We start from the raw sequence: 14,631 nt of genomic DNA, 5'->3' as shown, positions 1-14,631 counted from the left end.
AATAGCACAAATAATCTTCTATAAACATTTCTTATACAAATGCGCATGAGTTTACTTTAAGGCATACATTAAGAGTAGAATTCTTAGCTGCTTTCTTCAGATAGTCAAAAACTGCCTACAAAACCCAAATGCCCATCAGATGGAGAATGGATAAATAAACTGCAGTATATCACGGACTACTAAGCAATATAAAGAACAAATTACTGACATATGCAACCCCTTGGATAAATCTTGAAAATATATTGAACACAAAAAGTTTGTCACAAATGAGTACATACTGTATGATTTAATATTCAAGAACAGGAAAAACTAACCTATGGTGGTGAAAGTCAGAATAGTGTTTGCCTGAGGAGAGGGGCACAAGAGATCCTGTCTGGGGATGATGGCAGGTTCTATGCATTTTCTGGGTGACAGCCTCGCAGGTGTATGTTTCTATTAGTAAAACTCCATTGCACTAAAAACACTTAAAATTGATTTACTTTTATGACAATATACCTCAAGGAAATGTTAGCATAAAAATAAGTATTTACATGAAATACATGGTGACTTCATTTATACAACATTGTGTACATGTATATAAGTATGGCACATATTATTCACAGAGGGATTTATAAAAGGCTACACCATCGAAGAGCAGTAATGCTATACGGGTTGGCAGAATTTTGGGCAAATAAAATATTATATTGTCCTTGGTATTTTTCTGTATCATGTGAACTTCTTTTTACAGATGTAGTTTTATAAAAGAACAGTTCTTATACAAGAAAGAATAGCTATCTGTTTGGGGTGAAGGGAATGATAGAAAGCAAACAGCTATAGCATGATCCTCAAGTATGAGGAGAAATAGAAGGGGGTGTTGCATCAAACACTTCATACCTATTTACGAATTCAGCACTGCTGCAGAGCCTAGCAAAGAGAGCTCCCCAGGAAAGTATTTGATAAATTTAGAGCATTGAAAGATACTGAGAATCAGAAAGCTCTCAAACTCAAATCTGCTTATTTTCTAAATTTTAAGAGCAATATTTCAAAAACTTTGTTTTCAAAGAACTATACTTCCTAGTCACCTCCACCCCACCCCTCAAATATCCTAGCTTTAAGAAAATTTTAAGAAGCCTTTGTTAAGCTTGACTTAAAGCCTAAGGCAGCTTCCTCACAAAGAGCACATAGAGATGCACACAAGGAGAACTAGAGAACTTTAAAGCAGCTCAACAATCTCATTTCATAGATGAGGAACAGGTCCAGAAAGATGAAGTGGCTTCCCTGCGTCACACAGCTAATAGTAGAGGCATTTCAACTATAACCTTCGTCTTCCGTTTTCCAGACAAATACTCTTTTCGTCTGCTGGGCATTGTGGTTTAGGCCAGCGTAGTTTGTAAAAAATGGGAATGAATAGTGGAACCTGCAGTACTTTGATTTAGTAATTTTGTTGCTCCTCAGCCACAGAGGAGGAAGGGAGGAAACAGAGAGAGGAAGAAAATAAGGAGGGACCGCTTCAAAGACCCAGGTATCCAGAATGGCTCACCAGTGTAGAGAACTGTAGTAGGGAAATTCAACATTATTTTGAACTCTTTAATAACATTCAGAAACAAAACCCTAATTTCTGCCTGAGGTAAACTGAGACGCATCTGCTCCTTGTCCAGGAGTGGAAGGAACCATTCTAGGACTGCTCAGAGTAAACCACACCAAACCAGTGATTGGGGGTTGGTGGGGGGTGTTGCAGGGATTCTCTGTAAGAGACAGCTAGTACCAGTTAGGTTTCCCATTTTCTATCTCATCACTTGAGTGAAACAAAAATGACCAGTCAAGGAAGGTCCAAAATGTAATGGGAAGAAGGAATTACTTGAATAGGCTGTGCTCCAAATTGGGAGAGGAGCATTCTACCCTGCCTCCAGCACGGCGGGCGAGCCTTCTCCCACTGCCCCACCCGAGCGCGCTGGTAGCTGGTAGAGCAGCTTTCAAGTCAGTCAGTCAGTCAGTCGATGAAGGCCTTGGAAGGGCGCTGACTCGGCCACGTGAAGACGCTTCTAAAATGCTTTGTGCTCCTCTCTGGCATTCATCTGAATTTCTACCCTCCCTCTTGCTGTCCTCGGACCCAGTGCAAGAGAAAAATCTCAAGGAAGAAGACTGAGTCCATGCTCTCAGAGCTCCTTGGGGCTAAATCAGTTGAGGCACCTCGTTCTTCCCATTTAGTTACTTTTACTCTTCAAGTTTGCACTTAATTACCACTTCCGCCGTCCTCTAGCAAGTTTCTCGCTTTTTAAAACCTGTCCTAAGATTCACCTAAATAAAAAAAAGAACTGTCCTAAGGTACTTTAAAATGCATCAGATGCTTTCACATTAGATCTTTTTCTCCCTGATGCTTTCTTTCTAAAGCAGGAATGGAAGGGTGTATTACGTAGCCACCTGAATTTTGATTCATCACTGTGAGCCTTATCTTCATTTGCTAAAAATAAAAATTGTCAGGGCAAAATTGTTGGGAGCAAAGTTGAGAGTAGTTCAGATCTGACATTTTGCCCATCCTTCAGCAATTCCGAATTCACAGAATGAGAAACATCCAAGGAGTCTGGTGGGAATGACCTGAGGAGGCAGTGGCATCACAGGCCCCTGGGATGGAAAGGTGATATTGAGATTTGAGTTTTCTTTCGGGACTGGGACTTAAACAGGTGGAGTTCTTAGAGGGAACAGGCAGCTGCTGGAGTCCAAACAGTGGGAATAGGGATGCCAGATAAAATGCAGGATGGCCAGGTAAATGCCAATTTCAGACAAATAACAGATATTTTAAAAATATAAGTATGCCCTAAATATTGCTGGGACATAGTTATACTAAATACACTCATTGTTTTTTTTTTTTTTTTGAAATTTATGTTTAACTGGGCATCCTGTATTTTTATTTACTAAATCTCTCAACAGCTAGAAGGACGTTACTTGGGAAGATGAGGGGATAATAGGAAATGAGGCGTTTCTACAGCCATGCAGCTGTACAGGAGGCAGGAGAAGAGGGAAAAGCAAGATTCTGAATGAAAGGAGCCTCTGAGGAGTGCATGGGTGGTTCAGTGGTAGAATACCCGGGATCAGTGGGAAACTTGAGTTCGATTCCAGGCCTATGCACCACCTCCTAAAAAAAAAAAGAAAAAACTGGCATCTATCTATGAGGGCTCAAGAATGGAAAGAGAAGCAGTGTTCCCCTTGCTTGTTGCAGCCAGGGACAAGCAGTCTGCCTGAGTCTGTACCAGATAAACAAAGGGAGTTCCCTTCAGAGACCTCCTTAGAGGAAAAGGTGGGATGAAAGAACATACAAGAGGTAAGAAGATAGGCGTTTATGTAGTAAATCATGAAAAAAAATCTTTAAAGTTTCTCTCATAATCTCTATTTTATGCTATTTCAAGATTCCGTGAAGGCCCCCCAAGTTTGCTCTTTTGTTATCAGTATTGGATCTGATGGGTGCTTCCAGATACACTGCATGCACAACTTGCTTTCAAGTGGGAGTTGAAATAAACAGGAAGACAATTATCTAGCCACTGAAGACAGGCACAAATAGTTTTTGTTACCAGAATACTTCAGACATACAGTCTTATAAAATGGATTAAGTCATTACGATAACCATGATAATTTGCTGTAAATAACAGTGACAGGTGAAAGTGTTTTGGTAGCTCCTGATCAAAAACAAAAATGATGTGGAGTATTCATTTCAACCACATTGAAATGGTAACACCAGTCATCTCTCTTTGGTGCTATTGACAATCCAGTCAGAGGAAAAAATAGTGAGAAATCATTGGTTGGGGCTTTAATTTCTGATGTGTTAGGGACATAAATTAATTTTGGTTTTGCTTTTTTTATTTCTTTGTCATAAATTAATTTAATGGAGAGGTCAAATTGCCTATCACTCTCAGCTGGATTGGAACATCTCATGTATCAGTTTCTAGGGTCACATAGGACAATTCAGATTTCTTGAGCTTTCTATGAAGGCATCAGAACAGAGAATGTCAGTGTTCTCATAGGGGTCAGTAGAATTCCCCGACAGTTCTGCTGTTCCTCGGACTGTGCTGGTGCAGAGTGGTCTCCTGGCCTGGGAGAACAGCATGGGGTCTCCATGAAACAGGTTCCTTTGCCAAGTACTCATGGCACAACTTCAGAGAGGTAAGCCCCTCACCTGCATGTACTGCCTAAGGCATACTGGATTACAAGTTCTTTAAAAAGTAATCATTCTTGTATTTTCTTCCTCTTTTCGGTGACCCTTCCCTAGAGTCCAAAGCAGCATTTTTTAATCTTCTGCTCCATAGCTGAGCAGTCTATTGCTATGAAATTTTTATACATATGTAAATATGCCTATTATCTATTCATATAGACCCATTCTTTAAAAAAGGATCCTTCTCCACAAACACTTTTTGTAATGTGTGTTTTGCAACGGATTGAAAATGAAAACTTTCCTGGTTTTTATATTCGTCTACCACTTTGTCCTCATGTTCTCTCATCATAATATTAATCCACAAATAGGGACAGCCAGCTCATCTAGGCATTGCTATATACCCATAAAATATTATTTGCAGAGTTGTATATTCACAATATACTACTCAAGACTTTACTTGTGTTCTAAAGGAAATTTGAGTTCCAGGAAGCTGTAGCCCTGATAATAGCAACTGCCACAAATTAAGGGTCATGTCCTCAGGCACTTAGCCCTGTTCTGCCAGGACTGGTTAAATGCCTGATGTAATGGACCTTTTCTAAGTCACGCCCTCTGACCTCAAACTTCTAAGGAAATAAACTTTGGTCAGACCAATTTTTTGAAGAGAAAGTCTAAGGAAGAGCTGCTGCTTTACACAAAGAACTTTTTTTCAAAGAAAAATCCCTTGATTCTCTTTGTTCTTTGACACATCAAAGGGAAGTTTATGTGAGAAATCAGTTTTGAACAGCTTGTGCTTTATAAATGTTAACAGAATGCATTATCACCCACTCCCACTGCTCATATCCCCCAGAGATTTCAATTCCATCTATATTCTGATCTCACTGTTTCCTAACCTCTTAAATTCTGATGATTTTCAGTCCCCTATGAGATGGCCTTCTGGACATTTGTGCCTTTTATTTTCAAGCAGCATTTTAATTTTTTATTAAAATGCAGGTTCAGATGAACATAGATGTTTCCAGACATTTTTTTGGTAGTAATATATGTATGTTACTATTTTAATAATTTTTAAGTGTACAATTCAGTGACATTAAGTATATTTACAATGCGTACTACCATTATCACCATGGGCTTTTTAATTACTTAAAACTGCTCCAGTTTCAAGATCTCAAACTTTCAAGTCTATCATTTTGACCACCACCTCCTCATCTGCTCTATTTCCTCAACCCAGCCACCAGTTGGTTTATACTTAACCTATACTTAGATCTATCCCTTCTTAGCCAACTAGGCCTCTGTTGCCAATTCCCGCTCTGGCTTCACTTGCCTTCGTCCACACTCAGCCTTCAAAGCAATCATTTTAGGGATGGTTTCAATAGCATCGCAGATTGTTTCACTCTTTTTACCTCCTCCATGTCCATTTTTTCAATTCCAAACCTAATTTTGCGATGTCCCAGACCATTTTATATCCTCTACCATAGCATTGCTAACAATAAATTTTTTAAAAAATCAAGAAATCTTGCTGTTGGGTTTTCACTCCTATTTGACGATCCTTTTTGTCATCCTTTATTGAATTGGTATTATTTCCCTAAAGGCACTCTCCCAGCTTCTGCAATCTTAATTTAACCAACAGCTAACTTTATGATTTGGGGCGAGTTAATTAATCTCCTGGAGCCTCCATTTCCTTTTCTGTTGAGTGGGAAAGTTGAGCTACAGTAATGGTTCTCAAACTTTAATGTGCATAGAATCACTCAGGGATCGTGTTTAAAATGCCAATTCTGATTCAAGCCTGGCTCATTCAGGGCTGGCGTGCCTGGTGATGCCAATGCTGTAGACCATATTTTGTGACCTCTAAGATTATTTTTTTAAAGACCTCTTGATTCCAAATCCTGAGATACAGCCTCACCATTCTCCCAGCAGACGACTTAACTGGTAATCAAAGGCCATCTGTTACAAACTTCAGCAATTTTGTCCTTTCCAATAAACTTTCCTATCCTGAATCTGCTCTCCCTGTTTCTTCTGAGTTTAACTTTTTCCACCCCAGCCCTTCTTGCTGACTGGAGACCTTGTTCTTCCTATGATTCCACAAGCTCTTTTCTATCTATCTACAAATACCCTCAGGCCTCTGGCTTGACAAAAAGCATGCTTCCTCAGGGGTAGTTGAATAGCCACACTTCTCAAAGTTCCCCAAGGAAGGAGCCATCTGTAGCCCTGCTTTCTTTCCAATTCCCACGTTTGCTGCTGAATATTTCCACCTGGGTAGCCTGTGGATTTAAACTCAACCGCTCTGAAAACAACTTGCCTATCTTCATCCTAACAAAGTTGACCACCTGCTGTACTTAATATCGTTTTTTCCTATTCCTTTCTCCTTGGTTATATACCTAATCAGTTACCAAATCCTGTTGATTTTACCTTCGAAATGTCTTTTTCAGGCTTTTTATTTCATCTCTTGCCTACTTTTGCAAAGGAAATGATCAAAAAAATTTTTTTAAAAGCTTGTGCACAGGGTGGGCCATGGTGGCTCAGCAGGCAGAGTTCTCACCTGCCATGCCGGAGACCAGCATTAGATTCCTGGTGTCTGCCCATGCAAAAACACAAAAAACAAAAAAACCCTCATGCATAAAGATATTCATAATAGTGTTATTGATGATAATAATTATTATTGAAAATAACTAAATGTCCAAAACAGGGAAAAATAAACATGATTTTTAGTGTTGCAACCATTAAAATTATACTATAGGTTTGTTGATCTCAATTAAATGAATAAGCAGCTACAAAGTGGGTTGTCTAGTACGATCCCAATTTGTAAATAGGAAGGAAGGAAAGAAGATACTCTGGAAAGATGTCTGAAAGGAATAACATTTTGTTGACTTCAACATGTTAATAAGTATCTCTGCGTGGTGGGATTGCGGATGATTTTTACTTTCTTCTTCTCATCTTCTGCAGTCTGAAATATGTGTAAAAGGATCTTATAATAGGCTCCCCTGCCTCATTTTCCACTGAGGCCCCAGTAGAGTGGAAGCCAAGATACCCAGGCGAGTGTGAGGCAGACAGCCCAAATGCAGAATTTATTAAGAGAATAAAGGAGACTCTGGCTCAAATCCCAGCCCCCTCAGCCAAGCCAAAGATATAATAAGTGGGTAAGAGGAAGGAGAATGATAAAGATGTTTCTTTGTAGAGAGCTGCTGCATGCTTAGAGTTCCTGCCATGCAATCTGAGAAAATGGTATGAGTGTGACCTGACCCCAAGGTCCTGGGGTAGTTTCAGTAGGAAGATTTGGAGCGCCTCCTGCAGTGTAGGAGAGGTAGATACTGGTGCCTGAGAAAGCTAAGAAATCTACAGACTGGGGTCTGCCCCATGTCTGGGAATCTGGGTGAGAGAAGTCTGACAAAGGGATTTGGAGAAGCAGCAAGAGGGGCCTGCTGCCTTGGAATTGGCCTGCAGTGCATGTGGGCCAGACGGGTGGGGAAAGGGCTACCTTGGAGTTGTCTTGGGCTGGAAAGAGACTTCTGGATACCCAGTGATTGAGAAAGGAGCTACAAGTACCACTTAGATGTCAAGATATATGGGCCCAGCAGAGAACCACTGAAGAGACTAGAAGTCTGCATGAATGGAAGTGTCAGATTTAATCATCTACCAACCAGCTTTAAACATCTGCTAGGCCTACAAAGCATTAAGCCACCCACCCTTATCTCTCTGCTCCATCCTAACCCCCCACTGCTCATCACTGTCCCTTAGCTGGGAATACACTCAGCAAGTAGGGAAGCAGTTCAGTCAGGGACGATTAGAGAGGAAAAGCCAGCAATATCCCCCACACTTTTCCACTGGAAGCTTGCATCCTGAAGCAGAGCTGAGCTGGCAAAGTAGAAATGATGCAATGCTAAGTTCGGGGTTTTTATTGTTACAGAACTGGCTATTCTGATTTCTGAAATGAGATTGCATTTGTTTCTTAAGATGACCATAGCACTGTGTATTATCTGAGTAACAGAGAAGCAACGAGAGCTGCTGGAGTTTTCATCCAGAGGCAAGAAAGATTAAAGAAAGAACAGGATGACAAGAATCATGATCTTTTCGATCTTACCGCTCAGCCACAGTTACACAATCTATTCAACATGCTTGTTACCAGAACTCAGATGCTCTCTTGTGCCCTCATCCATCATTTCTCAATCCCATAAAGGTAGCCACTATTTCTAACAGTATAGATTTGTTTTGCCACTGTTTGTACTCTGTATAAATGAATCATTTGGGATATACTCTTCTTTATTTGGCTTTCCACTCAACATTACGTGAGATTCATCCCATCTTGTTACATGTAGTTGTATTTTGTTCAATTTCATTACTACAGAGTGTTCCACAATGTAAATATACTATAATCTGTCAATTCTACTGTTGGTCGTTTGGATAGCTTCTGGTTTCTGCCTATAAGAGATACTGCTGCTCTAATTAGTATGAATATCACTTTTTTTAAAAAATTACTTTTTATAATGGAAAAAAAAAGGTGTTAAAAAATCTCTGGCAGACATTCTTTCTTTTCTTTTCCTAATACTACCACCCCAGTTCTAGCTTTCAAAAATGTTCCCTTGGACTATTAGCAATAGCCTCCTAATTGATATCCCCACCTTCACGCCATCATAGCTACTGCTATTAGATTTATCTTCCCAAAGCGCAATTCTAATTATGCTACTCCCCTTGCTCAGATACATTCCATGTCTCCCCGTTGTCTTCAGACTAGAGTAGAAGCTCCTTAGACAGGGAGTTGGGCCCTCCTCCCTGCGTTTGTACCCACATCCAGAATGTTGCCATGTCATAGTCAGGCTAGGGCACTGCCATCCCCTAAATGCAGGCTCTGTTTTCCTCCTCTACTTTCCTGCTCAGGCCACTCCCACTCCATTTTGCACTGCAGTGCCACCCATACTTCTCCTACCATCCAACCCGAGTTCTCCTTATCCTTCCAAACTGAGCTTGGATATACTACCTGCAGCAAGCATTCTTATATTTCCTCTGGCCCAAGGTAATTTCCCCATCTGTAGTGCAGTCTCTTGTTAGCCTCTTCCTTATGTACCATCAGCTGCCTCATGTCAGTGTTGCTTTCATTCTTGTTTCATCTTCCGCACTGAACTCTAGTGGGACTTTCAGCTGGTTCATCTGTGTGTCTCCTAGTAGCTAGTCCAGTTTCTTGCCCGTAAAAGGGGTTCAATAAATGTTTGTTGAATTATTTTGGAGAAGTTCTTTGAAATATCTTCCGGATTTCTAATACCCACTTCTCCTGTGACTGAATTCCCCTCTTGATTCTTGGTATTTTTTTTTTCTTTTTTTTGTGATTTGTCTAACCTCAAGAGCACAGTTTGTGGAGTGTGATGCTTCATTGAGCATCAAGACTTTAACTTCTCAATACCACCCTCTTTAATCGTGTCATTTAACTCATCCCCCATCTCAAATGAATCAAATATTTATCTATTAAATGTCTACTATGTACATGGCACTGTGGTAGCTGAAAGCTTGCTATGCACCTGTAAGACATTATTCCAGAGTTTTTAATCTTTGAAATATTTTAATGCCTAGGTCTGTTGTCAGTGATTGATTTTTTTTAAACTGCCTTCTTTCACCACTATGAATGAAATACACTCTGGGTGAAGTTAGGGGATCTAAGCTTAAGTGCATCAAGTAATTTCAAAGTAAGTAGACAATTAAACTGCAGCACTCTTGCTTTCCCATCAATAACTGGGTTCTCAAGAACTAGTTCTTAAATTGGACAAAATGATCAGAAACCACATTCATCTCTCTCCCACCCTCTCACTTTTTCTCTCTCTTCTATTACCCCAAGAGAATTTGGTTCATTCTGAACATCAGAGATGACTTAATTTTGAGGTAAGAAGATAAGAATTAGAAGAAGTCAATTAGGAAACCTCAAGGAAGAGGAAGTGTCGTTAGGCTAAAGAGAAGGCTGTCCAAGGGAAGGCTGTCCTATTTCCTCTTCGTTCTTTTCTCACTCTCTTGGTGCCTGGCTAAGCTCTGAACCTTCCTTTCCCTGCCTGATCTTGAGATTTTGGGGGAGTGAATAAAGTCTAAATAAAATCCGCGAAGATCCCAAGAGGTAGAGATACACTAGGGATGTGAAAATCTTCCTGGTGATTTGATTGATGCTTATAGTTCCCGTCCCCCTGTCCACATTCTTGGGTGAGGCTGCATGTATGTGAGACACAGTGGGTAAGAATTGGCTGCTTTCCAAGTTAAGAAGACAAACTGAGTTTCACTTCTGAAATAATAGTGTGTAGGACAGCCTGGTGCGGTACTTGGTTTTGTTCTGTGCTAGGAGAGATTAAAGCAAAATAGCCAATGATCCAGGTCTTAATCACCAAGTGCCTCCCCCACCCCTTACCCCCAACCCCCTACACCTTCATAAAGAGAGAAGCTAAGTCAAGTCTACCCGTAGCTGGCTTATTTTCACTGTAGTGGTAAATAATTTTTCACTCTGTGTCTTCAGGTAGGTATAGCATGCACACCTGCTTGAGAGAAGAAGAAACTGAGACTGTGGGCATCGGGTAGTCTATGGCAAGGCTCACACTAAACCCTGTGTTTCTGACTCTCAGCAGAGCCTCATCATGTTCAATGTTCAGGATCTACTCTCCCTTCCCCCATCTCATTTTTCACTGGAACACTTGCTGTTCTCTTAAGCTAGGAAGGGCTTCCTGTGTTATCATGCCTAAGGGGAAGTTGCGTGTGAAAACCACCAACAGTTAAGCCCAAATCAGGTGGGAACTGGCATTGCCTCTTACAGTATTCTGGGGAGAAACACAAGAATGCTTTGCCTCTTAAACTTCTTGGCTTCCAGAAACAAGAAATCAGCCAAGCACTGGGTCCTCATTTAAGGGAGAGTTTGGAAAAACAAGAGAAGCATCAAACGTTGTAAGAGGATAATACCAGAATTGTTATAGCTAAAAATCAAGGGCAAACAGCAAAGCTAAAGATTTTGGCTTTGTAGAAAGTATTTATGGTTAATTTTATTTCACTGTCCTTTGGGTTGAGCTCAGACAAATTTGTTTTCTTTCAAACGAAAGGACAGCATTACTATTATTGGGGATGGCTGGCAGGATCCAAGCACAGAATTATATTGACTGGTAAATAAGGGGATGGAGCAGAAGGGAAATAATACAGTAGTTGTGTGATTGCTATGTTGACAGACACTGTTTTGCACCTACCGTTAGTATTAGAGGGTTAAGAGAACCACACAAGATATTATGGACAAAGAGGTTGAGACTGCTGCTTTATTGGAATCTGGTCTGGTAAGGGATTTGAAAGGCTTTTGAGTAGATGCATAATCAATTTCCTCACGCAAGTCAGAAGACATACCGTACCCTCCATATTTGCCCCTTTGTCCCTCTGCTTTGCCCATAAATTAAAGAAATGGAGCACAGAGAAATTACTCTTCTTTCCTTTCCTAAGACTGACCTTCTAGTAGCCAACCATACCTACTGGACTGCAGGAAAAACTGAAGGACTATAATTGGTCCGAGAAAGATTTTAAAAATGGGAAAGATACAAACAGAGCCAGGTTCTTTCTCTCAGGAAGTGCACTGAGGAAGTGACAGCGTGGTGGAAGCCTGGCCTGGGAACTGGGCTAAGCCCTCCCTCCCTCTCACTGTTCAGCCACAGCTGCTACATCCCTAGCTCCTGTGCTGGCCACAGTTGCCCTTGGGGCCCCTTCGCATCAGGGATTCCCAGCTCTCTCAAGTAAGGTACTCTATCACCTGTATTTATGGCCAACTCACAGGACATTGTGTTGCAACAACTGCTAATATCACATGGGAACACAGTAAACTTCATTTTTATATTTCCTGGCTCACTGAAACTGCCAGCAGAGCATCTTAAGCTAAGGGCTATATTCTTATCTTGCCTTGAAACACCATGTGATTCAGCAGTCTGTAGTCACTGGGAATCTACGCTGCCATTCTTACCTTGGCCTTGTGAGTAACCCCTACCTTCCACCTACCTCCACCCCCAGGGAAGAATGTGGGTCTTGCCAGATAGAGGCCCCCAGGAGATTTTCCAAGACTCACGAGATGGCAAGTCATACCTAAAATTTTTCAAAAAACCAGAAAGTCATTTCAAAAAGTCTAACTTGGTGGCCTCACAGAGAGAAAGATGAAACTTTCCACACAGACACAGCAAGTATGTCCCACAGACTTCTGTTAAAGCTGCAGGAGTACTGTTACCCAGACTTTGGTGAAATTTTTATTTTCACCAAAAATTTTATTTTCACCAAAGCCAAGCTCCTGACCCAAGGGGAAATCCACAGGGGTGAGTAGTTTAGCTGTTACTTGCTACCCAATGGCATGTATTCATGAAAACTGCTTCCAGGGGATTTCCCTTTGCAATGGAATCAGCAAGCGTTTTGTATTTCTAAAAGATTTCCCACAGGAATTCATTTGCCTATGTGGAAAAAAATCTCGAATTCTAACATGAAATCTCCGATCTTTTAGGTTTTTAAGATTCAGAGTTGATTTGTCACTTTAATCACAAGTCTATTCAAATAAAGAAAAAAACAAACATTATCAACTCGGCGAGAATGTCTATTCACACTGTGAATGATTTCTGTGTTTACTTCATATGAGGCACTGTTTGGCATTAAGGATACACTGATGAACAAAACAGATATGGCCATTGCCCTCTAGCTCTCAGTTTGTGTTTGAATTGAAAATAAGGTTGATTCCTCCCAGGAAGTAGCCTTAAAAATATTAAAATATACTATCCAAATCCTTTGCCTCTTTCAAGGCCCAGTTTAAATGTATCTCAAAAATGGATCGGGATTTATTTGAATACATGGAATAATTCTCATTGTCTACAGTATGTGTGATTTGAAATGTTCTGTCACCACATGACAGTAAATATCAAGAGGTGCTTTCCAGCAGTCATGTTTACTCGGGAAGCAAAGGATAAGGATTGCAGCTGTGAAAGCATTTTCTTAGTTGATCATCTTTTCCCTTTCTTTCTACAATTTTCAGTTCAATTTAACAGTCCTTTATTGCACTTTCATGAGCAAAGCCCCATACCAGGGGTGATGGAGGATAAAGAGATGAAAAGTGCCCAGCCTCTGCCCTACCAATCTTTGAGGAAGCCCCAGAACACAATTCTTTAAGTTGAGCCATATAATTGCCAATATTTTCCCATTTATGACCTGCAAAAATGGCTCTTTCATTTAGTTCAACCTAATAAAAGGTTCATATTATATGTACTGGGCACATAGAGGAGAAAGAGACAGACTGGTGGATTTGGGCTTTTTAGAGGAAGAACTGGGTATAGGGAGGTCCTTGCAGGAGGGATAAGGGTATGAAGAAATGGAATGCCTGAGTAGTGATACAGCCTTAGGATAGAGACAGGATGACGAAGTGGAAGAGCAGCCTGAAAAGATAGGCAGAGTTCAACTTGTAGACAGCTTTGAAATCTAAACTAAAGGCTTTCAGTAGATAGTGGGGATACCAAAGGAATCTAGGTAGAGAAGCAATCCAAAGAGATTTGGTCTAGAAAAATGATTCCAGAAGAGTGTGGATGTATCAATAAAAGGAGATTCTACTGTACCAGACCAGGAAAACTATAAAAAGGGTCTGAATTTGGACAGAGGCAGGGGGGAATGAAAAACAGGCTAGAGGATTATTCCATAGGAGTAATCAGTAGGATTTGGTAACTAATGGAATAGGAAGGCAATAATAATAATAAGTTACCCTTAATGAATCTTTGCTATGTGCTCAGTAATTTGTTTAGTATCTCACCTGCCTTCTCTCGTTTAATCCTCACAAAAGTCCCCATAAGGTGGATCTTATTATCCAAAATCAATAGATAAGGGAATCCAGACTTGGGGAGGTGAAAGTCAAATGTCTAGTAAATGTCACAAATGGGACTTAAATTCAGGTTTAAATAAAATGGAACATACTCCTAACCTCTAAGCTGTAAGGGTTTCATTCATTCAACTAATATTTATTGAGCACTTAATATTTGCTAGGCATTATTCAAGTTGCTCAAGTTACATCAGTGAACAAAACAAAAATCCTTGTTCGCACAGAGCTTAGGTTTTTGGGGAAGGGCAGAGGATAGGTGACAATCAAGAGTGCACAGAATTATGAATTACATAAGAGAAAGAAAAAAGGAGACCACACTAAGGGGGATCAGGAGTGTTTGGGGTAGGAATGGAGAAGGATTGGGGAAGAACGCTGCAGGATTTTGGTATATGAGGAGTTCTGTTTTAAAATATGTTGGGCCTTGAGATGCCATTGCGTCCCAATGTGAAAATATTCCACAGGCAACTGGAGAAGATTCAGCTTCAAACCAAGGTCCAGCTTGGGACCAAAGTTTAGAGAGACATCAAAGTAGACGGGGTTATTGAAGCTGAGGAACCAAATGACTTGGTGCTCCAAGCAGCTTTTGAGAACTCTTTTTATCTGTGATTGCTCAAGTGTTTGAACTGTAAGAATTGCAGTACACCAGGCTCACTCAGAGTCTAAGAAAAGAAAAGTACTCAAGGAG

The 14,631-nt window shown here is 40.5% G+C and overlaps 1 protein-coding gene across 1 annotated transcript in view; it reads left to right on the top strand.

Annotated features, from left to right (window-relative positions):
• Nucleotides 1-4,001: 4,001 nt before the first annotated feature.
• PSMA6 (proteasome 20S subunit alpha 6) overlaps nt 4,002-14,631 on the top strand; it is a 29,066-nt gene continuing 18,436 nt past the window's right edge. The window contains exon 1 of the mRNA XM_077126946.1: nt 4,002-4,134. Within this exon, the coding sequence (XP_076983061.1) occupies nt 4,116-4,134 (19 nt within the window). The 5' untranslated portion in view covers nt 4,002-4,115. The remainder of the gene's footprint in view (nt 4,135-14,631) is intronic.

This window comes from Tamandua tetradactyla, chromosome 14, assembly GCF_023851605.1.
Source record: "Tamandua tetradactyla isolate mTamTet1 chromosome 14, mTamTet1.pri, whole genome shotgun sequence".
Taxonomy (NCBI): Eukaryota; Metazoa; Chordata; class Mammalia; order Pilosa; family Myrmecophagidae; genus Tamandua; species Tamandua tetradactyla.
The sequence above is the reverse complement of the archived record's forward strand: the minus strand, read 5'-3'. Positions and strand labels throughout refer to the sequence as shown.